The sequence below is a fragment of the Suncus etruscus genome, chromosome 11 (assembly GCF_024139225.1).
Source record: "Suncus etruscus isolate mSunEtr1 chromosome 11, mSunEtr1.pri.cur, whole genome shotgun sequence".
Lineage (NCBI taxonomy): Eukaryota > Metazoa > Chordata > Mammalia > Eulipotyphla > Soricidae > Suncus > Suncus etruscus.
Genome location: NC_064858.1, coordinates 2,101,025 through 2,127,500, shown reverse-complemented (window position 1 = coordinate 2,127,500; position 26,476 = coordinate 2,101,025). Strand labels below are relative to the sequence as shown.

The 26,476-nt window shown below is 53.9% G+C and overlaps 1 protein-coding gene across 1 annotated transcript in view; it reads right to left on the bottom strand.

Annotated features, from left to right (window-relative positions):
- The window catches only part of PCSK6 (proprotein convertase subtilisin/kexin type 6), a 98,309-nt gene extending 74,495 nt beyond the window's left edge, over nt 1-23,814 (bottom strand). Inside the window, exons 1-6 of the mRNA XM_049783919.1 lie at nt 23,800-23,814; nt 23,529-23,707; nt 12,429-12,506; nt 10,699-10,865; nt 10,444-10,586; nt 8,245-8,517 (exon numbers count right to left, since the gene is read on the bottom strand). Coding sequence (XP_049639876.1) covers nt 8,245-8,517; nt 10,444-10,586; nt 10,699-10,865; nt 12,429-12,506; nt 23,529-23,707; nt 23,800-23,814 — 855 coding nt within the window. The remainder of the gene's footprint in view (nt 1-8,244; nt 8,518-10,443; nt 10,587-10,698; nt 10,866-12,428; nt 12,507-23,528; nt 23,708-23,799) is intronic.
- Nucleotides 23,815-26,476: the final 2,662 nt, after the last annotated feature.

Here is a 26,476-nt window from a genome sequence, read left to right as displayed (position 1 = left end):
TCCTTCCTCCTTCCTTCCTTCCTTCCTCCTCCTTCCTTCCTTCCTTCCTTCCTTCCTTCCTTCCTTCCTTCCTCCCTCTCTCCCTCCCTCCCTCCTTCCTTCCTTCCTTCCTTCCTTCCTTCCTTCTTTTTTTTTTTTTTGATTTTTGGGTCACACCTGGTGGTATTCAGGGGTTACTCCTGGCTCTGCATTCAGGGAAGCTCTCTTTGTAAACAAAAATAATTTTTTTTTTTTTTTAGCATTTTGGACCATAACCAGTGACGCTCTGGGGTTACTCCTGGCTCTGTGTTCAGAAATCACTCCTGGCAGGCTCGAAGGACCCTGTGGGATGCCAGGGATTGAACCTGGATTGAATGTGTGCAAGGAAGATGCCCTCCCCGCTGTGGTCTCGTTCCAACCCTGACTTTTCTTTCCTTCTGCCCCTTTTAGATTTTGTGGGTCACTCGCCAGTATGGTCTACAGTTGTCTCATGAGAGTTTATAAGCTGCCACATATCATGTATTTGGGAGGCAAGGAAAAGTGTAAAATGCTGAGACCCAATTTTGCAAAGACTTACAAATAAAGACACCCCAACTCCAGCTCCTTCTCACAGCCCAGCTCACCAAACTGGATGCATGTGATTGCAGGGTCAGTGTTTTTCTGTTGGTTTCTATATTTTGGGGGCCACATCCTGTTGCTCCAGGCTCACTTCTGGTAGTGCTCAGGGAACGACCCTGTGGGATGCAGGGATAAAACTGACATTGACCACAAGCAAGGCCAGGGTCCTCACTGCTGAGTAAAACTAAAGGGTCAGTTTTTTTTTTTTTTTTTTGGTTTTTAGGTCACTCCCGGCGGTGCTCAGGGGTTACTCCTGGCTGTCTGCTCAGAAATAGCTCCTGGCAGGCACGGGGGACCATATGGAACACCGGGATTCGAACCAACCACCTTTGGTCCTGGATAGGCTGCTTGCAAGGCAAACGCTGCTGTGCTATCTCTCTGGGCCCCGAAGGGTCAGTTTTACCGAATGCGTCAAGCTTCCACACACCACACAGGCCAGCGCTGAGTAGAGAAAGAAATGTTTGCCTCAGGACCGATGCTCACACCTTCTCGCACCTGCAAGTGTCTTCCTCACTCGGCCTTCACAGGATGCTGAGGGGCCCATGCAGTGCCCGGCATCAAAAATCCAGGCCTGTACCTGTCTGACACATGCTCCAGAGCAAGCCCCCCCTTAAAAACTGAGGGGGCAGGTTGGCATACAAGGGCTCCTGTCTCTGTGCTCAATTCTGAGGGTTCTGGGGATGCAGACCCAGGTTTCCTGCACATAAACCATGAACTCCAGCTCTTGAGACACCTCGCTGCCTTCAAAGCTGTTTTTGCACAGAATCTGGAAACTGCCCAGGTGCTCAACAACAGATGGGTGGTTAAAGAAACTATGGTCCATGGGCCCGGAGAGATAGCACAGCGGCGTTTGCCTTGCAAGCAGCCGATCCAGAACCAAAGGTGGTTGGTTCGAATCCCGGTGTCCCATATGGTCCCCCGTGCCTGCCAGGAGCTATTTCTGAGCAGACAGCCAGGAGGAACCCCTGAGCACCGCTGGGTGTGGCCCAAAAACCAAAAAAAAAAAAAAAAAAAAAAAAAGAAACTATGGTCCATCTACACAGTGGAATACTATGCAGCCATCAGGAAAATGAAATCATGAAATTTTCCTATATATGGATAGACATGGAAACTATTATGCTAATTGAAATAAGTCAGAGGGAGAGAGACAAACACAGAATAGTCTCACACATCTGTGGGATTTAAGAAAAATAAAAGACATTATTGTAATAACACCCAGAGACAATAGAGACAAATATAAAGCTTACCACAGAGTGGTGAGTGCAGTTAGAGAAATAACTACACCAACAACTATCATGACAATGATAGTGAGTGAGAGAAGTAGAATGTCTGCCTCAAAGACGGCCTTGAAGGACGCTGGCCTTGCATTCTGCTGATGTATGGGTCAGCAGTATGTGAGGCGAATCAATCCCCAGCATCCCACAGGGTTCCCCAAGCATCACCAGGACTGATTCCTGAGTGCAGAGCCAAGAGTAACCCCTGAGTATCCCTGGGTGTGGCTCCAAATCCCCCCCAAACAAGCCAACAAATCCTGGTTTGGGGGTCTGGGTGTGCAGCTCCATCTGATGGTCCTTATCAGAAGACTGCTGAGTCCATCTCTAGGCCTAGATATTTGGTTGGCCACTATAGGCCTTTGGTAAAAATTTGGGTTTAATTTTTCTTCATTAAAAAAAACCAACAGGGGATTGAAGCGATGGCGCAGGCGGTAAGGTGTCTGCCTTGCCCAAGCTAGCCTAGGATGGACCGCAGTTCGATCCCCCAGCATCCCATATGGTCCCCCAAGCCAGGACCAATTTCTGAGTGCATAGCCAGGAGTAACTCCTGAGCGTCACTGGGTGTGCCCCCCCCCAAAAAAAATAACAGTAAGACCAGAGAGATAGCATGGCAGTAGGGCATTTGCCTTGTACGTGGCCAACCAGGGATGAACCTGGTTTTGATCCCCAGCATCCCATATGGTCCCCTGAGCCTGCCAGGAGGAACCCCGGAGCGCAGCCGGGTGTGACCCAAAAACCAAACTAAATAAATACATTAAAAACTAATAAGAGGAATAAAATTTAAAAATCTATGCGCACTGCACATATCTTATCTTGAAGTAAAAAACCAAAATGGGAACAAATGCAATATTTAAAATGAAGAACAAGTAAAGTTAAATCTACAAAGTTACCCACACTTCAATGGGAACTATGGGCCTGCTTTCGGTGGGGTCATCGTTTGAGGATCCTTAAGAGTGAGAGGAGGACTCAAGAAAGAGAGAGGGGCCCGGAGAGATAGCACAGTGGCGTTTGCCTTGCAAGCAGCCAATCCAGGACCAAAGGTGGTTGGTTCGAATCCCGGTGTCCCATATGGTCCCCCGTGCCTGCCAGGAGCTATTTCTGAAGAGACAGCCAGGAGTAACCCCTGAGCAACACCGGGTGTGGCCCAAAAAACAAAAAACAAAAAAAAAAGAAAGAGAGAGAAGAAGGGAGTCAGAGTTCAGCACATATCCGACATGTGCACACCATGGCCTGGAACTAGCAGCTGCTAAGCAGGACAGTCAGCAGTGGCAAATAACGCCCAGCAGACCAGATAAAAATCCTTGGTGGGCCGCATGTGGGGGTCGGGTTGTAGTTTAAGGATCCTCGCCATATCCCACATACACCACAGGAGAGAACCATGAGCACAGTTGGGTGTGGCCCAAAAGAAAACTGAAAAACTCCCCAAAACAAAACAACTGTAAGCAAGTGTCCTGAGACCAGGGGGCTAATCACAGCCGCATGATGACAGGAGGCCCAGTGTTGGCTGCCCAGAGCAGGGGCAAGCTAAGAGTGGCCCTGGGGGATCCCTCCAACCTGGGGCATGGCTGGTCTGAGTGGCCCCGGGCCCCTGAGCATGGCTTGGAAGCCTCATGCAAACAAACGTGTGCTCTGTCATCCACGTCCTTTCCAAGGTCTTCCGGGTCACATGGACTCACTGATCTCTGGCCTCGGTCTGGCTACCCACTGATCCCCTATTTCTCACAGTGGCCTTGGGAGATTCCTGCCTGACATCGTCCACGCTGGCCCTAGGTGGGCACCTGAGAGGTGTGCAGGGGTGCCGGAGATCGAACCCAGGTTGGCCCTGTGCAAGGCAAACGCCCTTCTAGCTGTACTCTCATTGCTTCAGCCCCACTTTTTTCCTTATTAATTAATAGTGTTAGATCCCAACATGATTGCAGATTTAGGGCAAATTTGGGGGTCCAAAAAAGCAGGGCGTGACCTTCACTTTTACATAAGTGAGGCTCGTTTTGTTGGGAGGGGTCACACCCAGCTGTGCTCAGGAGTTGCTCCTGGCAGTACAGGGGATGGGAAGGGGGAGTAAAGGGACCGAGCCCAAGGCCTCCCACACAGCAGATTCAGCCCCTGAGGCACTTTCTTGGCCTCTTCTTGTCCCTAGTCACACTGACGTTCCAGCCGTGCTTGGGTCCAACCCAACTCATGGGTGGGCAAAACCCCAGACCACAGCACAAGACTGGTATTTTTATTTTTGTTTTTTGGTTTCTGGGCCACACCCGGTGGCACTCAGGGGTTCCTCCTGGGCTCTGTGCTCAAAAATTGCTCCTGGCTGGCTCGGGGGAGGATATGGATGCTGGGGATCACACTCGGGTTCGGTCTGGTGGCTGCATGCAAACGCCAAAATGTCTTACCCTCTGTGCTATCACTCTGGCCCCCAGCACTGGTAAATTCTGTTCTAAGCCCTTTCTCCCCTCTTTAGCAGGGGACTTGGGCTATGGACACTCACATACATCCACTCAAATGAAAATCCTGCTGGAGCTTCTTCAGCCAAATCACAGAAACTGACAGAAGACTTGGAAACTGTTCATAAGTCTCCCTATCTGTGGGCACGATCCATCTCCCCATTACAGTTTCCTTCTTGCCAATATTTCTTTATAAAATATCCCACGATTTTCTCCCTGAAACACTCACATTAAAAAAAAAGATTTATCCTTACGTCTTTAACGGATTTTACAAAAGCCAGAGGAAATGATAATGTCCCTCATCTCCTGAACGTCGCAAATGTGGAGCAAGAGATGTTCGTTAGCCAGACCGTTGATTCAGTTCACGCTTGTCTGGACAGCCCAGGCATGTGTGTGTGTGTGTGTGTGTGTGTGTGTGTGTGTGTGTGTGTGCGTGTGTGTATGTGTGTGTGTGTGTGTATGTGTGTCTTCACCGGGAACTGCCATAACTCAAAGACACAGTGCCAGTAAGTGCCAATGAGTGTCTCAGAAACTCTGCCAGGGAGCCGAAGAGATAGCACAGCTGTAGGGAGTTTGCCTTGCACAAAGTCAACCCAACACCAACTCAGGTTCGATCCCTTGCGTCCCATATGGTCCCCTGAGCCTGCCAGGAGCGATTTCTGAGCGCAGAGCCAAGAATAACCCCTGAGTGCTTCTGGGTGTGCCCCCAAACATAAATAAATAAATAATAAATAAATAGGGGCCGGAAAGATAGCACAGCTGCGTTTGCCTTGCAAGCAGCCGATCCAGAACCTAAGGTGGTTGGTTCGAATCCTGGCATCCCATATGGTCCGTACCTGCCAGGAGCTATTTCTTTTTTTTTTTTTTTTTTGTTTTTGGGCCACACCCGGTGACGCTCAGGGGTTACTCCTGGCTATACGCTCAGAAGTTGCTCCTGGCTTGGGGGACCATATGGGACGCCGGGGGATCGAACCTCGGTCCATCCAAGGCTAGCGCAGGCAAGGCAGGCACCTTACCTCTAGTGCCACCGCCCGGCCCCACCAGGAGCTATTTCTGAGCAGACAGCCAGGAGTAACCCCTGAGCACCGCCTGGTGTGCCCCCCCCAAAAAAAACAAAAAACAAACAAATAAATAAAATAAAAGGAACTGAGGCTGAAGTGATAGGACAGTGGGGATGGCGCTTGCTGAAGCAGCTGAGCTGGGTTCAAGCCCCAGCACTCAGGATTAACCCCTGAGTGTAGAGCTAGGAAACAGCCCTTAGTGAGCCCCACCCTGCATGGCCCCCAAACCAAAAGCAAAAAAAAAAATTCTCCAGGGACCCCCAGTAGTGCCAGGGAGCCAACTGTGGTCCGCAGTATGCCAATGTTCACTCAGCCCAGGGCGTATCTCCCAGGTCCAAGTTGGACCCAGTCACATTGCGCGTCCCAGCACCCTGAGGTGAATAAAGGGGCCAGAGAGGCTTGTTTTTCCTGTTCCTGCTCCTGAAAACGAACAATCTTCCCCAGAGGCACTGGTGGGGTTTATCAGGCTCTGGATGAGATCAGAGATTCACAGGACAATAACCACCCAGCTGCACAGCCAACACACAAAGCCAATACACAACACACAGAGCGAACAGTCAATTTTCAGAAAACGAAACGGGGCTGAAGAGATTGGACAGAACGGAGGGCACCTGCCTTGCATGCCGGTCTCATTCTTGACTCTGCAGGGTTCTCCAGACACTGCCAGAAGTCAGCCCTGAGCGTAGAGCCAAGAATCAACCCTGAGTACTGCTGGGAGTGGTCCCCCAAAAAACCAAACCAGGGGTTCAGGGATTTAGCCTTGCCTTCATTTGGCCAATCCAGGTTCGATCCCCCAGCATTCCACAAGGTCCCCTCTGCATGGTCAGGGAAGATCCCAGAGCACAGAGCCAGAAGTCAGGACAGAGCACTGCCAGAACTTGGGAGAGGAGCAAGGACCCAGGAGAGAAGCAGGACTTAGTCCAAGCAGGGCACAGCCTGGCACCAACTGTCTTTGAAGTGGAAACAGGGGGCCGGAGTGATAACACAGCGGTAGGGCATTTGCTTTGCACGTGGCTGACAGACAGGAGTTCAATCTCCAGCATCCCATATGGTCCCTGAGCTTGGCAGGAGTGATTTCTGAGCACAGAGCCAGGAGTAACCCTTGAGTGCCACCAGGTGTGGCCCCAAAACCAAAAAAAAAAAAAAAGTAGAGAAAGGACAGCAAATGGTTCCCTGAGCCTGCCAGGAGTAATTCCTGAGTGCCACTGGGTATGACCCCAAATCAAACAAACAAAAACAATAAAGAAAAATAGCATTTCTCAAAAATAAAAACATTTCTCAGCCAGGCCTAGAGGGTTTCCTGGGGCTAGGGGCTCCCAAGACATTCCAGGACCATAGCCCAAGACTGGGGAGCCCCAGAAATGAGACAGGTAGGAAGAGGGGAAGCAGAGAAAAGCCTGGCTTGTTGGGGGTCAGTATGTTAGGGGCCTGTGTCAGGGACCAGATGGCACATCAAGGTGCAGAGAGTGGGATTCGGGGTGGCCCATTTGCCTCTGCTGTGCTGTGACCTCTGGAAAAGTCCAGAGTGTCTCCGTTTCTTCGAGTCTCTTTCCCAGGACCTCAACCACTCTGCTGAGCTGTAAGCAGGCACTGAGAAGCCTCCCCGAAATACAGGGAGGGCTACACCATAGACTAGCAGTGAATGTGGTGCCCAGGGCCTGGAGGGTAGCATGCAGCCCTTGCAATTGGCTGCTGACCCAGGTTTGATCTAGACACCCCCTTAGGGCCCCCTTGAGTCCTGAGCACCACTGGGTGTGGCCCACCCTCCAAATATAGAGGAGTGTCCCTACTATATGGTGCTCAGGGACACCCGGACTACACTAAGTGGGTGAGGCTCTGAGCCAGGCCCGTCCCCAGCCACATGCTTGGCCACTGGAGCCACATCCAGCCACCCCACCCCCTTTGGGGAAAGATATGCCAAGGCACGGCTGGCAGAGCTCTGGCCTTGCACGGGCTGACCCGGGTTCCACCCCCTGCACCCACAGCGTCCCTGGAGCCTGCCAGGAGGGCTCCATGAGACACGCCAATGAACAAAAATCAATGCCAAGCCGGTCATGAGGTCGGGGGGCCACTCAGGGCTGGCGACACTGGCCAGGTGGGATCGCAGCCCGCTAAGCCAGGATCTGAGTTAGTTAGGAGCCCACGAGACAGTTCCCTGGGTGTCTCTGGTGGCTCAGTGGGCAGTGCTGGGGCGCTCCTGCCCAGGTCCCCTGACCCTTGGGTGGTCGCTCTGTGGGGTCGTTAAACGCATTGCTACTCAGGGAGGGTGAGCTGTGTCCCCTGTGGTCCCAGTGGCCTTGGTCCCCATGAGGACACAGCAGAGAGTCCGGCATACAGACACAGAGAGGTCCCCGCGGAGAGGGTCACCAAGCTTGGGCAGTGTCTGGCCCAAGGTCACACCACCCAAGACCCCCCGAAATCCCTCTTCCTTGGATTTCACCCGGGGCGCTGCGGACACTCGGGGACACCAGCCAACCGCTCGTGGACGGCAGGGGACACGGGGCGCAGCGTCTGGGAACCCCAGAGTTGGGCAGGTGAGCGCGCGCGCAGGAGAAGGACCCACTTCCCAGCGCGCCAGGCCCGTGCGCTGGGGTCCCCCTGCTTCCAGGGGGGTGAGCACCCCCCAAACGCGTACTCGGGGTCCCCCTGAGTCCCAAAGGCAGAGCCTCCCCGGATCCCAGCGTCAGCCAGCCCTAGATCTCGTGCGCCCTGGGGTCCCCATCATCCAGGGGTTGGAGACCACCCCAAAAGGCTTGCTCCGGGGGTCCCCCTGGGAAGCGCCTCCCCCGAGGGGAGCCCCAGCACCCCGCCAGCCCTGGATCTCCTGCGTCCCGGGGTCCCCCACGTCCACCCCGAAGTTCGGGGCGCACTCACCTGGCCCAAGTTGAGGTAGCCGTGCGCCCTGGCCACGCGGTCCGCCGCCCCGGGGCCCCCGGCCACTTGCACCGCCCAGTGGTTGGTGAAGACGGGGCGCGGGGGCGCGGCGCGGGCGGCGGGCAGCGCGAGCAGGAGCAGCAGCAGCCGGTGCCAGGGGTGCCAGGGGTGCCCGGGGCGCCAGGGGCGCGGGGCGCGCGGCCGGGGCCCGGGCCCAGGCATGGCAGCGCGGCGGCTCCGCTCCGAGTGCGCCGGGGGCTGGGCCGCCGCCGCCTTTTAAAGCCGCTCCCGGAGGAGGAGGAGGAGGAGGACAGGAGGAGGAGGACGACGACGACGACGAGGAGGAGGAGGAGGAGGAGGCCGGCCCGGCGCGTTCCCGTTCCCGCCCGCGCGGCCCGGCCCGGCCCGGATCCCGACCCAGACCCAGACCCAGGCGGACACCCGCACCCCAGCCCAGTCCGCCCCACCCGGACCCCCTCACCTGGACGCGCCCGGCTCTTGTCCAGACTTTTGGGGGGCTGAGGTGGGCCCCAGGAGACCAGGGGGTTCGGTTCGGTTCTGTTCTGCCCTACCCAGAGTTTTGAGTTTTGGGCTCCTTTCACTCCAGACCCGACTACTCTACTCACAGGCGATGCCCCCCCCCCCCAAAGCTGTCTGTTCCCTGCGCTCAGAGCCCTCACACTCTATCCATCCCGAAGGGGGGAGGACCCAAAGCAGCCCCCCTCCCCTCCCCAGGGCGCTGTTTGTTTGGCTGCTCTGAGCATCAGTCTGTCTTAAGGGGCTGGGTGGGTTGTTGAGGATGATCCCTCCAAAAGGAGAGAAATGGGGGGCAGAGAAGGGACCTTGGGATGATGAGGAGGGACAGCAGAACTGGGTGCTGAGAGAAGGGAAAGCGATAGGCAGGATACCCCTGTAAGAACAAGATTTCAAACCACAGGGTCTAAGAGGAGAGAGAGGGACAGAGAGAGAGAGAGACAGAGAGAGAGAGACAGAGAGAGAGAGAGAGACAGAGACAGAGAGACAGAGAGAGAGAGAGAGAGAGAGAGAGAGAGAGAGAGAGGCCTTCGAGGTGAACCAACAGTGTCAATAGTGGTGGTGGTGGTAGTGTGTGTGTGTGTGACAGACAGACAGCAACACAGAGACAAACAGACAGGCAGACAGAGAAGTGTCTGCTATAGAAGCAGGCTGCAGGGAGGGCGGGACAGAAACTGGGGTCACTGGTGGATGGTGGAATACTTAGGAAGGTATTGGAACACTGTTGGAACATTGTTTAGCTGAGACTCAACTATCAACAACTTTTTCACTCTCTATCTTCCTGTGATTCAATAAAGCAGAAAAAGAAAAGGCTGTAGCAATAGCACATCTGGGAGGGCGTTTGCCTTGAACTTGGCTGATCTGGGACAGATCCCCCAATATCCCATAAGGTTCCTTAAGCACTGCCAGGAATGACCTCCTGAGTCAGGAGTAACCACTGAGGGGTGCTGGGTGTGACCCAAGAACAAAACAAAACAAACAACAAAACAAACAAAAAGAAAAGATAAAAGAGGCCAGTTTATGAGTCTGAAGCCCAGCACGGGGTCCCATGGGTGGGAACCACCCTCACGCAGCAGCCAAGGTGTTAGTGGTTGAGGGAGGGTCTGGGGGATGCTCAACCCAGAAGAAGAGAAGGGGGGGGACACACAGAGCCTCCAGGCTCCCATGGCCCCTTGAATTCACTTGACCCAACTGGAAATAAATATGACTTTTAGGGGCCGGAGAGATAGCATGGAGGGTAAGGCGTTTGCCTTTCATGCAGAAGGTCATCGGTTCAAATCCCGGCGTCCCATATGGTCCCCCGAGCCTGCCAGAAGTGATATTCTGAGCATAGAGCCAGGAGTAACCCCTGAGCGTGCCGGGTGTGAACCAAAAAACCAAAATAAATAAATAAATAAATAAAAATATGACTTTTAGGGGCTAAAGGGACAGCACAACAGGGAGGGCGTTTGCCTTGCATGGGGCCAACCTGGGTTTGACCACCAGCATCCCATGTGGTCCCCCGAGCCTGCCAGGAGTGATTCCTGACTACAGAGGCAGGAGTAACCCCTGAGGGCTGCTGGATCTGGCCCCAAAAGCCAACCAACACAAACCACCCTGAACCTTTAACTCAAGAGAGGGCCACAAAAACAGGCCTCCGCCGAGGGAATCCGAGGCCCGCTTTGCAGGTGACCAGCCGGCTGTCTGAACTCTGGCTAGGGCCTCCCTGGGCCTGTCTCGGGGCTCCGAAGGCGGGGCCCCCAGACCTGCCTCTCCCAGCTTGACTCTCAGGAGCTCCTGGGTTTCGTAACCCTCATGATTCATCCTTTCTGCGGTGGGGGCATGACTCACCCCAGTGAGCTGGTCAGAGCCGTGCCAGATCCTCGTTCTCAGGGGCTCCCTCCAAGGGCCCCCATCGGGGTGTGGGGACCGATTTCCCACCGGCTTCTCCGTTCCTGAACTTCAGCAGGACTTCTTCCTTCCCTAGTGCCATATGGACAGATAACACAGCCCCATTGCAGGGCCTGGCCCCTGGCATCCCCCCAAAGATGCCCATAAGTCGCTGGCCCCCGTGCCACAGGACACTGTCCCGTCCCTGCCCACTGGCTCTGAGCCCACAGGACAAGGTGCCTCCACTGGGCAGACCTCGGAGGTAGGATCTGCCGCTCTCTGGGAGCACAAAGGGCTGGAGTAAGTACCTGGCATGCACAGGCCCTGAGATTGAACCCCAGTTCCAGGGCATCCTGGGAGCCCCAGCACCACAGAGCCTGAGCTCTGAGCCTGACCTTTGGGCCCCCTCAGCACTGATGTAACGCTTCCCTCCAAAAAAGAAAAGAACTTTCCGGTACAGTTACGTTAGGAAACCCTACCTGCAACTATATTATAAACTACAGTGCAAAAAACTGTTATACTAATTTTTTGGCTGCTTTTGTTTTAATTTCTAAACTTTTTTTTTTTTTTTGGTTTTTGGGCCACACCCGGTGGCGCTCAGGGGTTACTCCTGGCTGTCTGCTCAGAAATAGCTCCTGGCAGGCACGGGGGACCCTATGGGACACCGGGATTCGAACCAACCACCTTTGGTCCTGGATCTGCTGCTTGCAAGGCAAACGCCACTGTGCTATCTCTCCGGGCCCTTAATTTCTAAACTTTTAATTATTTTCTGAACATTCATTGGTATTTAGAGCTTACTCTTGGATTTGTTGCTCTCTATTTTTTTTTGTTTTGTTTTTGGTTTGGGGGCCACGCCCAGTGACATGCTCAAGGGTTACGCCTGGCTATGCGCTCAGAAATGCTCCTGGCTTGGGGAACCATATGGGACGCCGGGGATCAAACCGTGGGCAGTCCTAGGTCAGCCGCTTGCAAGGCAAACACCCTACTACTACTGTGCCACTGCTCGAGCCTCCAGAGGTTGCTTTTGGCAATTGTTATAATTTAAAAAATTGCCTCTTGTTAAAAGAAAAAAAAGCTTGGAGGAGGCAAATGGGGGTGGGAGCATTGGTGGAAAAAGTGGATACTGGTGTTGAAACCCCAATCATGAATAACTTAATTTCACAGTGGCTGTAGAAATAAAACAGTACACAATTTTAAAAAAAAGAAGAAAAGAACTTTTTTATGGGATGGTTGTTTTGTTGTTGTGTTTTTTTTTTTTTTGGTCACACCCAGGTGTGCTCTCTGGGCTTACCCCTTACTCTGTGCTTGGGAATTGATCCTGGCAGTGCTCAGGGTGCCAGAGTTAGAACCTGGGCCAACTGTGTGCAAGGCAAGCACCCTCTCTGTGCTCTAGCCCCCAAATAAAGAACTTTCTGGTCATCTTCCAGTAATGCCCATTGTCTCTCATAGGGACAGTGCCAGGGGGGTGGGCTGGCGGAACTGTCTGCTTCTTCCCGCTGTCCCTCTGGGCCAAGTCTTTTTCCACTTGAGCCCATGTCCGGGACTAAGGGGTGAGTCTCCCTTATGGCCGTCCCGAGGACCAGCACAGCTGAGTTTTCCACTCTGACCCCCCACTCCTCACTCTGCCTGCCACCCAGCCTGTGAGTGATGGAGGTGATAACAGACCCACTTCACCGTCCCCGTGGAGATAACGGAGGCTGGGCTATTAATAGATCCAGTCCTTTTGGGCCAAAATGAAAGTCCTCAATCAAACCTCTCCTGCCGGCTCCTGATCGATTCACTTGGGCCGGTTGGCACCTTTGGGGACTGAGCTGCTTTCTGCCATGGAATCTGTCCGATGGTAAACCTCAGAGGCCTTCCTGCAGGGGAAGGTGAGATCTGAGAGTGGCTTCAGCTAGCCTGATGGCCCTGGAAGACCACATTGTACGGTGGGGTACAATGGGGCATCACTACTGTCTTTGAGGTCAACAGGTCTGAGGATGGACAGAATGTGGCCCTGAGCCAGAGTGATCACACAGGGAGAGGGTGTTTGCCTTGTACGTGGCCAACCTGGGACAGACCTGGGTTCAATCCCCAATATCCCATTTGGTCTCCGGAGCCTGCCAGGAATGATTTCTGGGCCCAGAGCAAGGAGGAACCCCTGAGCGCCACTGGGTATGGCCTCAAAACCAAACAAACACAGAAGAATGTGGCCCAAAATAGAGATTCCTAAATGTGTGTGTGTGTGTGGGGGGCAATATCTGCAGTGCTCAGGAATGACTGCTGACTCAGCTCAGTGATCACTCCTGGCAGTGCTCAGGAACTCTATGGGATGCCGGGAATTGAACCAAGGTCAAGCTCATGGAAGGCCAGTGCCCTCCCCCACTGTCCTATTGCTCTGACCCCTTTCATTTTTATGTTGAGGCCACATCTGGTAGTGCTCAGGGGTTGCTCCTGGCTCTGTGCTGCTGGTGAGCTCTGGAAAGACTGTGGGATACCGGGGATCGAACCCGAGTTGGCCACATGCAAGGCATGTCCTTCCTGCTGTGCTCTCACTCCAGGTCCAGGTTTCAGACTTGTTCTAGACATTCATGCAGGCAGAGAGGAAATGTCTTCACTAGCTTCTCCCCCAACAATGAAGAGGGTGCCCAGGACAAAGGAACTGAGTCACGGATTCTCCTGCCCACAAGCCAGGGCACCATTCGGGGCCAAGAAATGGCCAATGATGCCAGGGCCACTGGTTGTGGACACCCTCCATCTCCCCATTTCTGCTGAAACAGGACATAGCTCCGTGAGAGAGCCCAGTGCTTCCTTGCTGTCTGCTTTGTTTTGGGGATTACAGGGTTCCAGTGAACCCTGGGAGGGGCAACCTTTAAGACCTGACGGGCAACTCTTTCTGGGCATTGAGGGGATTGTTTGTCAGACTCCTGGGCAGGCAACTGCAGACTGGCAGCTCCAGCCTCTGGTGCTGATGCCATGAAGGGCCACCAAGGATGCTAAGCCCCACCATGCCCCAAGCATGGTCCCAGAAGTTCTTGGGCACTGCTCCCCACCCCTTTGGTTGCAGCTCCACAAACCCTGTCAATGCCCTTGGTGCCTGGCCCCCTCAAGACGCCCGAGAAACAGACTTGTTGCTAGAGGGCATAGGGCCTGTGTGATGTGAAAGAGGTGCCACTCACTGTCTCATACACACAAGGGAGGAGATTGAGCCCTGAGCCCAAGTCCTGGAGCTGCGAGATTTCTCATACCAGCACCTCCTAAAATTGGTGAGGGGAGTCCCTCCGCCTCTCAGTGTTTGTGCTGGAATCCCAGATTATGGCGAGCAGCTGGTTTTGGTTCTGCCAGCGACTGGTACTCCTCAAGGCCCCTGTGAATGCAGAGTGAGGGCAGCGACACTCCAGCCAGGCATCCCCCAAGTTTCTCCTCTTTCCTGGGCTCCCAGCGCTGCCACTTCTATGTGGTTTGTTTCTGGGTTTATTATTCTATGAGGTTCATTTCTGGGTCCCTTGCTGTCAGGATTAAGTTAGGGTTGCGGTTTCATGTGACAGTGCCCCATGAGATGTCAGGGTGATGCCCCTCTCTTAGCAAAGCATGAAAAGGGCCAATGATGGGGCCGGGCGGTGGCGCTGGAGGTAAGGTGCCTGCCTTACCTGCGCTAGCCTAGGAGACGGACCGCGGTTCGATCCCCCGGCGTCCCATATGGTCCCCCAAGCCAGGAGCGACTTCTGAGCACATAGCCAGGAGTAACCCCTGAGCGTCACCGGGTGTGGCCCAAAAACCAAAAAAAAAAAAAAAAGGGCCAATGACTGGCTTCGACTGCCTCTGGGACACCTGGGGCCAAGAGACATCTGAGGCTGAGGGGCTGTCCCCACCAGTGCGGATGTAAGACCTGTTCTCCAGCTAGCTTTATCTTGTTTTGGGGCCACACCTGGCCACATGCAGGCCTAACTCGTGGCTCTGCACTCAGCAGTCAGTCCTGGTGGGCTGGAAGGACTGTTCAGGATACCAAGATTGAACCCGGGTCAGCTGTGAGCAAGGCCAGCACCGTTCCTGCTGTGCTGTGGTTCTCAGCCTGCTACTTGTAAAACCCTCTTTTTTTGGCACAGGGGAGCACAGTTGTGATGCCTTGGTGCCAAGGAGGGACTCTGGGGCTCCCACATGTCCTCTTTCTGCCCATTTGTCTGCTCTCATCTATCGCCAACAGGAGGGAAGGGTCAGAGAAGAGCGGGGTTCTGAGTCACATCTGTTGCATCTTAGGGCCAGGCTGGGACCATTGGTGTCCAGAGGTCCCCTCCCTGATGAGTGGACAGCAGAATGTTTGAGGGGACACAGGCCAGTGGGACTCAAGGTTGAGTGCACCCCCCTCCAGACAGACACACACAAACAGGCTGCAGCCCTTGGGGTGCTGAGACCGGAAACCCAGGGCAAGGTCCAGAGCTGCTGCCTCTGTGTCTCAGCGTCTCTGTTTATGGCCACGGGGCAGCAACCACCCTCTCCCTTTCTCTGAAGTGTTCAGGTCCGTTTCTCCACCAACCTCTGCCCCAATGTCCTAACTTTCCTCAGCCACTGTGTGTGTGTGTGTGTGCGTGTGCGTGTTTGTGTGCGTGTTTGTGTGCCCGAGTCTGGCACACAGCAAGATCAGGAGGGATCCAATCTGGGCCATCCAGGAGCAGAAGGAATGTGAAGAGGCCGGAGGTTCATTCTAGAGCTAGAGATACGAGGACCCTCACCTTATCTAGGCCATGGCTACCTTATCGGTCTCTGCCAGGAATGTCTCCCTCTCCTCGGCCTCCCCCTCTCTCCATCCCCCATCTTTCCTACCTTCCTCCCTTCCCCCACCTCTGGCCAGGAATCTGGGTCATACCTGCTGGGGCCAAGGCTGGCTGGTCTCTGGGAAATCAGTCCCAGGACCCAGGTGAGCAGAGTTAGAGCCTGGCCAAGGTAGGTCTCTGCTTTCTCTCCATTTCCTCCTGCTTCCTCCCACTTCCTCTCTGCTTCCTCTCCACTTCTTCCCATTGCCTCTTCACTTCCTCCCTCTTCCTCTCTATTTCCCCTGCTTCCTCTCCACTGCTTCTCCATTTCCTCTCCTTTCCTCTTCACTTCCACTCTGCTTCCTCGCCTCTTCCTCCTGGCACTTCCGGGTGAGTCTGTGGAGCTTCTGCCAGCCACATCCTATCTACAGAAAGGAAGGGGGAAGTAGGGAAGAAGGAATATTGGCATTATTCCGAGGAACTGAATCTAGTGGGTTGCATATGGTTGACTTGGGTTCGATCTTTGGCATTCCCTATGGCCCCTTCAGCCTTCCAGGAGTGACCCCTGAGCACAGAACCAGGAGTAACCAACCCCTGAGCATTGCTGGGTGTGCAAGCAAACAAACAACCCCTCCCCAAAATAAGAACACACAGCTTTGAGCTCCAATATAGAACCTATCCTGAGCACCACCAGGCTCCCCAGCAGGACGCCCCCTTCCCATTCATTGTTTCTCCCCATGCTCCACACCCCACCTGCACAAGGGTTGTCAGTGGTCAGGAATCTTTCAAGGGTCCCATTCCCCAGGCTGGTCAACAGCACCCCAGGAGGCTCGGAGGGCTCCTGTCCACTGGCCCAGCATCCTGGAAAAGCCCAGTGGACTGCCTGGAAGAGGAGGGAAATAGCTGAGAAATCCAGCCTGAAGTAAACAACAGAAAATTACTGGCAGACTCAATGAGCGGTGCACCCGGAGAATGAGCGTGGAACACCCTGGGTTCTGCTGAGGAGGCTGAGTGAGAAGAGGGACCAACCAGGCGTGTGGACAATACTAGGAATTTGGTGTTCATTTGACCATAGAGGGGACACACCCACCACCCAACTCCACCCACTCCCGCTGAGATCCCACCCCAGCCAGCCCCCCACGTCTTCCCTGAGATCTGGCGATGCCTCTGTCCTGACCGTCTTTCCCAGGTCCTGCTGCCCTTTCGCTCCCTTTCCCCATTGCTAGCACCTGCAATGACCAGTTCTCTGAGAAGCCCGAGTAGAACCATCCAGAATCTTGGTGGCCCTCAGGGAGGAACCTAGAGCCGAGCACAACCCTCCAGTGGCCTGTCTTTCTCTCTCTGCTGGCCAGGTAGCTGGGTTACCCCGTACCTGGCCATTCTCTCCATCAGATTCTGCCTTTCTGGCCCATCTCTTCCAGGAAGCCCTCCGGAGCATGTGTGAGGGCCCCCTTCCCGGTCTTCTCCATGTGCCTCTTGTCCTGAGCTGAGTGATGGTGCCCAGGCAGGTTAGGCCCGAGCAGCTGCTTATCTCACCGCTGTGCTGATGAACTGCCTCAGACTCTGTGATGCGGATGCACCGATGTCTCAAACCAGAACCTCAGCTCAGGCGTTTCCCACAGTGGACGCCTCCCAGACTTAGATGAAGGACTCAGCACTGTGTCCCAGGCTGCACAGAGCTGAACCCAGCGAGAGAATCCAGCGCCATGAATTCACTCAGGGTCCTGGACTTACTCCTGTCTCTGTGCTTGAGAATCAGTCCTGGCACTCAGGGAACATGTGGGATGCCTGGGATCGAACCTAGGTCGGCCTCATGCCAGGCAAATGCCCTTCCTGCTGTGCTGTCTCTCTGACACCCTAGATTCACTTTTGCGGTATCCGCTTACCCTCCTGGCCTCAGTTCCCTTGGGCGGACCTGGAGCAGTAATCGACGTCTCTTGCAGGCAGAGTCCGGTGTGGCAGTGCAGGGCTTGCAGATGCAACCAACCCGAAATGGTGCCTTTTTCCTAACGAGATTGACAAGATGAACTTGAAGTTCCCCATCCCCACTTGCAGCCTTTACAGAGCCAGACATGCCCCAGGAGCCCCGAGCCGGCACCCGTTCAGCCTCCCAGCAGCACAGGATGAGCTGAGGAATCCTTTCCTGGGAGAGTGTGTGTGTCCCCAAGCCCCTTGCCTGCTTGTCCCCATGTCTCGGCCATGCTATCTGAACATTCCTGTGAAGGCTAAGGCACCCTGTCATTTCTGAGGTTCCAAGGAATTCTGTGTCTGGATCAATCCCTTTCTGGACCCGCACAGATGACCTTCACCAGAATCTGCAAAACTGGGCTGGGAGAGAACCCCAAAGGCTGAAGCATGGGCCTGCATCTAGGATGCCCCAGGTTCCATCCCCGGCATGCACAGTTCCTCCCACTAACACTGCGGGGTATCAGCAGCACCAGACCTAAAGATTGAACCGTCCATCCAGACCCAAGTATCTGTGGATGCCCTTAGCACTGTTGGGGAATCAATCCTTCTGAGGGTCCAGGGTTCAGGTCCCAGTTCGGGCACCATTGTATTGATCAAATCCCTCAGGTTCCAACCCCGAAACACTGGCAATTTGTGGCTGCAGTCTTAAGGCAGTCTGTAAGATAATTCAAACACACGCGTGTAATGAGAAAAGGTTTTGGAAGAGTTCCCCACGTTACCCTTTACTCCTATTAGCTGGCCAACTATCCAGGCTGCTTCCTGGAGGTCCGGAAAAGAAAAATAAATGGAAAAGAGAAGATATATATATATTTTTTTTTTCTTTTTTTGGGCTACACCCAGTGATGCTAGGGGTTACTCTTGGCTATGCGCTCAGAAATCACTCCTGGCTTGGGGGACCATGTGGGACTCCGGAGTGGAACCAAGGTCTGTTCTAGGTTAGCACATGCAAGGTAAACACCCTACTGCTTGCGCCACCACTCCTGACCCTGGAAAAGAGAGGTTTAATCGTTTCTTTTCTTTTTTTTTTTTTTTTTTTGGTTTTTGGGTCACACCCGGCAGCGCTCAGGGGTTGCTCCTGGCTCTATGCTCAGAAATCGCTTCTGGCAGGCTCGGGGAACCCTATGGGATGCCAGAATTCAAATCACCGTCCTTCTGCATGCAAGGTAAATACTTTACCTCCATGCTATCTCTCCAGCCCCAGGTTGATCCTTTCTAATCAAGCCTTTTACCTGTGGAAAGAACCAGGTGTGACTGTCGGTTTCCCCTCTAATCCAAGGTTTACAGTCAAAGATAATTCCATTTAACGAGCAACAATGTGTAACTTGACTGAGGTAGAAACAGACAAATCCCATAATCCCACACAATCCCACGGAGGGAAAACAAGTGCTCGCTGGGCCTCTGAGGGGCTGCAATTCCCCCGCTGGGGAGGATGCAGGAGGGAGCATCTGTGCTGAGAAATAGAAAAGACAAAGGGAGGGAAAAGAGGAGAGGGAGAGAAGGAGAGACACAGACACAGGAGAGAGGGAGAGAGAGGAGGAAGAGTGATAAGAGAAGGAAGAGGAAGAGAGGAGAGGGAGCTTGAGGGAGAGAAGAAAGGAGGCAGGGAGAGAAGAGAGGAGAGACAGGGAGAAACACAGACAGGGACAGGGATAGAGAGAAGGAATAAAGGCAAAGAGAGGGTGAGAGAACAGAAAGAGACACACACAGAAAGGGGGGGGTCTGAAGTGGTGGCACAAGCGGTAAGGTGTCTGCTTTGCCCATGCTAGACTAGGACGAACCGAGGTTCATTCAATCCCCTGGCATCTCATATGGTCCCCCAAGCCAGGAGCGATTTCTGAGCACATAGCCAGGAGTAACCCCTGAGCATCACCGGGTGTGGCCCAAAAACAAAAAAAAGAGAGAGAACTTGAATTCTGAGGCACCCTAGTGTTCCCTGAACTTCACAAGAAAGAAGGGAGCAGTTGAGGCCTGAGGCTGCCATGAGTCACTGGGTTGGACCCCCGAAACCCCAGAACCAATCCTGGGTTGATCCCTGGAGCACCCCCCACCCCCAGCCCTGCAGGGCCTGACCCTCGAACCTGCACTGGCTCTGACGAAGGGCGAGCGGAGAATGCCTGGGAGGGGCCCAGAGCACTATCTGGGACTCTCATCCAGCCCCCCCAAAACCTGGAGTAAGGAAAGTGCAGGTCACGGTCTATGCAAAGGGCAGGAAACAGCCTGGAGGGATGAGGCTCAGGGAGGGATTGGGAGGAAGCAGAGAAGTGGGGTGCAATCCAAAGCCATGAGTAATGCCCTTCCTGCTCTGCTATCATTCGGCCCCTCACCTGGTGAGGTTTTGTTTGTTTGTTTTTTATTTTGGGGCCACACCTGGCGGCGCTCAGGGGTTACTCCTGACTCTGCACTCAGAAATCGCTCCTGGCAGGCTTGGGGGACCATATAAGATGCTGGGGATCAAACCTAGGTCTGTTCCCAGTTGGCCACATGCAAAGCAAACACCTTCCACTGTGCTATCACTCTGGCCCCGATGGTGAGTTTTAATATACACAAAGGCCCATGAATTGAGGCCCAGAATCCAGCAAAGCCATGACACCCTAAACCTTTCTCCTGCACTTCGCCAAGGGGCCCATTATTCTCTCTGCAGCCCCTCAGGCCCTTCTTCAAGAGTCCCAGTTCTGTGCTAATTTCCCGGAATCTCTGGCATGAGACGCCTTGCGCCTGTGGCTTCAGTGGGGTCGTCTCTTGCTGTTTGGCTGCCTCCACTCTGCTAATGATGTGGAGATTCCACAGACTGCTGGCTCGTTCCTCGTTCCTCGGGCTGCTCTGAGCAGAGTCATCCACCGCCAATTGCTCCCAGCGGTTTGTTTATCTGCTCATCTGTGGAGAGATGTTTGGCTTGTCTTTGTTGGGGGCTGTTGCAAACACAGCTGCCACGAGCACTTACGTGCGAGACCTTCTGGGAACACTCGCTCCCATCTATCTCGGTAAGTGCCTAGGAGTGGATGGGCCATAGCATGTGGTTGGTGTGTGTTGAGTTTAAGAAACGGGCCTATGGGGCCCGGAGAGAAAGCACAGCGGCGTTTGCCTTGCAAGCAGAACTAAAGGTGTTTGGTTCAAATCCCGGCGTCCCATATGGTCCCCCGTGCCTGCCAGGGGCTATTTCTGAGCAGACAGCCTGGAGTAACCCCTGAGTACCACTGGGTGTGACCCAAAAACCAAAAAAAAAGAAACGGCCCTATGGCTGGAGTGAGAGCATAGCGGTAGGGCATTTGTCTTGCACACATCTGGCCCAGTATGGACCCAAGATCAATTCCTGGCATCTCATATGGTCCCCTGAGCCTACTAGGAGTGTGAGAGAGAGAGAGAGAGAGAGAGAGAGAGAGAGAGAGAGAGAGAGAGAGAGAGAGAGAGAGAGAGAGAGAGAGAGAGAAACAACAGGGGCCAGATACCACAGTGGGGAGGGCCTTTCCTTGCATGTGGCCAACCTGATCCCTGGCATTCCATAGGGTCCCTTAAGCACCACCAGGAGTGATCCCTGAGCACAGAGCCAGGAGTAACCCCTGGGCACTGCCAGATGTGGCCACAAAACAAACTTTTGTTTGTTTTTTTTTTGGCCACATCTGACAATGCTCAGGGATTACTCCCGGCTTTGGCTTTGCGCTCAGAAATCATTCCTGGCAGGCTCTGGGGGACCATAGGAGATGCCGGGAATTGAACTCAGGTCCATACTGGGTTTAATTAAGTTAATTTAAATACAGATTCAAAGGGAGCGGGGTCAGGGCTGCTCTGAAGACGTCACTGGGCGAGTCTGAGGGCCAGGTGCCCCATTGACTGGGTTCTAAGGCTTCTCATTAGTGGAGCTGTTGCTGGGCAGATTAGCTCTGGATGACTTCCTTGTTGAGTGTGGCAGTGGTACCCACTTCCTGGTGGGGCTTATTGAGTCCAGACGAGGATGCACCGAAGATGCTCAGCTCTTTCTTTAGGGCCCGCCCAGCACCATCACAGTGCCTTTTCCTTCATTTTCCTGTAGGCTGTTGCCCTAAACCCACCAATAGCCAAACCGACCAACACTCCCCAAACCTACCAGTATCCCCCAAACCTACCAGCAACACCAACAACCTTCATGGGCCCAGCACAAAGGCTGCCCCTTCAATGCAATGGCAGTTCCTCTGGTGTTCGTTCCTGAGCTCTTCGAGGTCAAAGTCAGCCTCAAAGGCCCTTCCAGGTTCTGGGCCAGTGGGTGCCATGAGTCCCCCATGCAGACCTGAGGTCCCCAGCTCCGATGGGCTCCAGAGTCCCCAGAGTTAGATGAAACAGCAGGTGGGTAAGGGCTAGGGCCGTGAATCCACAGGAAACGAAAATGCTGAATTAATTTCATTAATTACAGAAGCACAGGGAAGGTACCTCGTGAGCTAGGGCTGGAGGGGCATTGCTGCAGGGAAGACAGTGGCTAGAATACTCCCCGCCCAGGTTCTGTCACCCCACTATTTCTTGGCTACGGCATTTGGAGATCAGGCAGGTGACCCGACAGGGTGCTGGCCCCTGGGGGAAATGAGAGTCTTCCAGAAATATCTCCTGAGTGTCTGGAGAAGAGGCAGGAGACTGGCCAAGCCTTTGCCCTCCTCTGTCCCGTGAGAGCAGAAGCCCAGCAGGGTTGCTCCCAGAAGCTGAGGGGGAGGGGGCCCTCGATGTTTTCGGACTCACAGGAGCAATTCTTCGGAGCCACCCGCCAATTAAGAGAAAAATGCTCCCTGACTCCCTTAGGCTCAGAACCTCCCCAACTTAGAGATGGGTAAACATTCCAGCCGCCCCATCTCCTGGCCTCAGCGCTTTTAAAATTTCCTGTTTCCCCAGGTCTGGCATGTAATTTCCAGGGCAAAAATATCTGTCAGGGAGAATATTAAATGGTTCCTCACCCTTTGGCTTCTCTGTCCTCAGCGCATTCCTGTTCATTTCTAAAAACATGCCATTCAAACAGCAGCGAGAGCTGCCTGGTCCATGGTAGCATCCGGGCAAGAAATTGGGGCCTCCAGGGCGGGGGAGGCAGAGAGGAAGAGCGGGTTTCTGGATACGGAGTCCTACCATAATAAACAAGAAGTCCAAGCAAATCTTCATATGCTTGCTGGAACTCTATTCAAAATATTTTTCCTAGACTAGATCAAAGGAAGATTATCCTGAACATGAAGTTTCTCCTGCTCGGACTTGATACAGGCTCCGGTTTTACCAGCAAAGCCAAGAGGCACCCAAGCATAGGCAGTTCTTGTGGTGAGGGCTTTGGGGAGCGTTTTCTTCCCATAAATGTGGCTGCTCGTTGTGTCTGAACTCAGCCTCGAGGGTGAGACCCAGGCCCCAGAGCTCAAGACCCCGGCAAACCTTCCACTTGGAAAGTCCTGAGCAGTTCACAGGGAGGACCCGAAGAAGAGAAACCAAGGCAAAGGCAGGGACAGTGGTTGGGGATCATGGGACACACAGCACAGAGACCTCTGTGCCATACCCGAACCTGTCTCCCTGAGCCTGGGTAGTGCCACATCACTGTGTCAAGCACTGAAATGCCACATGATGGCTGAGTATTGGCAGAGTGTCCCCTAGGTCCCTAGAGCATTGCCTGGGAGACACCCCCCCCCCCCCCGCAAAAAAAAAAAAAAAAGAGTATAAAAGGGAACTCAGGGAGGATGTGGGTTCTGTGTTCTGGATCCGATCTCTGGCACCCCATAGGGTTCCCTGAGCACCAGCAAGTGTGATCCCTGAGTGCAGAGCCAGGAGTGTGCTATGGGGAAGACTGGTTGTGGACTCAAACCAGTATGTATATATATATATATATATATATATATATATATATATATATATATATATATATATATATATATATATATATATATGTACACACACACAGGACGAATACAAAGAATGCAGCAAGCAGGGAAAGAATTAAGCGAAGAAAGACCAAAGGCTGGCACTCAGAAAAACACTCCCAAGGGGGCAGAGCGAGAGCACAGCATAGGTAGGGCCCTGGCCTTGCATCAAGGCTGAAGCTGATGAATCCCTGGCATCTCATAGGTCCTCCGAGCACTGCCAAGAGTAATCCTGAGCACAGAGCCAGGAGTAACGCCTGAGCATCTCCAGGTGTGGTCCAATAATCAACAAGAAAAATAGGGAAGAGAAACAGTCCCCAGGCCAAATGCCAACCTGGGCTGCTCTTGGGTGAAGCCTGTTCCTGACATGGCCCTTGTGCCCGTCTGAGAGTGCCCAGCGCCGAGGTCTCCCAGGTCCGGCTCTGTTCGGCTTTGCCCATCTGCCTCCTCAGCCTCTGCCAAGGTCTCCAGGTCTCCCAAGGAGACCTGCTTGAGGTCCCTCAAGGTCTCGGTCTGAGTCCCAGCCAAGGCACAGCAATCTCAGAGCCAGCAGGGATTCAGCACCAAGCCCAGGGGCCAGCTCTATCTTGCGCTGCTGCACTGACCCCAGCCTCAGCCATGCGCACGCAAGCCCACATGCACAAGGGAGAGCACCACAGGGTGCCAGGCCTGGAGATGCTGCCCTGCTTTCCTGAGGGACAAGCTTCTCCACCTTCCTCTGGCAGAAAGTTCTAGAGCCCAGAGTGACCCTCAGCATGCCTGGAGGTGGGAGAGGGAGAACGCTCGCTTTGGTTTTGGTTTTGGACCAAACCCTGTGTTCCTGGCTGATGCCTGGCTCTGTGCTCAAGGCTCACTTCTGGCAGTGCTCGGGGAACCCTATGGGATGCCAGGGATCAAACCTGGATCTGCTGCTGGCTAAGGAAAAACCCTCCCCGCTGTGCTGTTGTTGCTCTGGCCCCAGGTGCTCACATTTCTATTTGTGCTGTTTACTGAGAGAGGGAAAGGGAGAAGGAAGAGAGAAGAGGGAGGAAGAGAAAGAATTTGTATATGAGAGAAAGGAAGTTTATGACTGAAACTCAACTACAAACATGCCTGTAATTATGGTGCTTAAATAAATATTTTTTTTGTTTTTGAGTCACACCCAGCAGCGCTCGGGTTACTCCTGGCTCCACGCTCAGAAATCGCTCCTGGTAGGCTCGGGGGACCATATGGGATGCCGGGATTCGAACCACCTCCTTCTGTGTGCAAGGCAAATGCCTTACCTCCATGCTATCTTTCTGGCCCCTTAAATATTTTAATTTAAAGAGAGAGAGAGAGAGAGAGAGAGAGAGAGAGAGAGAGAGAGAGAGAGAGAGAGAGAGAGAGAGAGGAAGGAGACAAGAGACAGAGAAAGGGGAGAGGAGGAGGGTGGGATGATGAAAAGAATGAGGGAGATATGGGGCTGAAGAGATACCACAGTGATAGGGCATTTGTTTTGCATGCAGTCAACCCAGGATGGACCCAGGTTCGATTCCCCGTATCCCATATGGTCTCCCGAGCCTGTAAGAAATGATTTCTAAGCGCAGACCCAGGAGGAACCCCTGAGCTCCACCGGGTATGGCCCATACATCCCCACAACACACACAAAAAAAGAACAGGGGCCGGAGAGATAGCATGGAGGTAAGGCGTTTGCCTTGCATGCAGAAGGGCGGTGGTTTGAATCCCGGCATCCCATATGGTCCCCTGTGCCTGCCAGGGGTGATTTCTGAGCATAGAGCCAGGAGTAACCCCTGAGTGCTGCTGGATGTGACCCAAAAACCCAAAAAAGAGGGGCCGGTGAGGTGGCACTAGAGGTAAGGTGTCTGCCTTGAAAGCACTAGCCAAGGAAGGACTGCGGTTCGATCCCCCAGCATCCCATATGGTCCCCCCAAGCCAGGGGCAATTTCTGAGCGCTTAGCCAGGAGTAATCCTTGAGCATCAAACAGGTGTGGCCCAAACAAACAAACAAACAAACAAAAAACCCAAAAAGAGAAATAAAAGAAAAAAGAATAAACAAAGGAGGAGAAAAAGAGAGAGAAAAGGGAGAAAAGAGGAAGATGAGGGAGAAAAGAGAGGAGGTAGAGAAAAGAGAGGGAGGGGTAGAGGGAGGGAACAGGAGGGAGAAGAGGAGGAAAAGAGGAGGAAGCAGTGAGAAGAAGGTAGGGGAGGGACAAAAGAGGGCAGGTGGGGACAGAGGGAGCAGTGGGGACAGTGGGCCCACCAGAACATGACCCAGCAGGTGGGCGGGACAGAGACCCAAGTGACGAGGGGCTCTTTGTGAGAATTTAACAAGTGCAGGGCAGCAACTGGGACACAACTGTTTGCAGGAAACACAAACCTCAAGGGGGAGGTGCTCTGCTCTCTGGGGGGCGGGGCAGCATCTGCTCTTGTTTCAGCATCTGCGGCTCCCCGGGGTGCGCTGACAACCATAAACACTCAGCTGGGCTTGGCAGGCTTGGTGAGTGAGTGCAGGAAACCAGCCCTGCAGCTGGGCCAGGGAGGCTGCCGGGGCACCTGCCAAGGACTCCGGGCCCCAAGCCGCGTCCCTGCAGGAGTCCTGGCAGGCCCCGTGCCCACAGCCGGGGGCGGGCGCAGGTGTGCACCCGTGGAAAGGCTTTTGACTGTGATGAGCTTTCCGGAACCTGGAGGTGACGAGTCAGCCAAGGGCCGGTGCTGGTGCTCCAAGGTCAAACTCCCTGGGCACTGACCACGAGTGACCCTGTCCCTCTGCCCCTGGTATGGATCAGGCCACAGATCTGGCCAGCTGTGAAGACCAACACTCAGCCCCCAGGCTACCCTGGCTCTGAGGTTCCCCCCCAAACCCCCACACAAGCCCATACTAAGAGGGAGTTTTGTGTGTGGGTAGACCCTTGTGTGGCCCAAGCCACTGGCTCTTCCAGTCACTATCTGGGTATCCCCGACTCATCCTGTCCCCAGAGTGCCCTCCACACAGCTGTGCCCACATCTGGCTGTTCATGACAAGGGATGAGGAGCAGAGCAGGGCACCCTATTGTCTTGGTCCCAGAATCAGGGCACAAGCCGGAGAGATAGCATGGAGGTAAAGCGTTTGCCTTGCATGCAGAAGGTCAGTGGTTCGAATCCTGGCATCCCATATGGTCCCCCGAGCCTACCAGGATCGATTTCTGAGAGTAAAGCCAGGAGTAACTCCTGAGCGCTGCCAGGTGTGACCCAAAAACAAAACAAAACAAAACAAAACAGAATCAGGGCACTGCCTATCCATCCTGGCACAAATGAAGGTTGGGG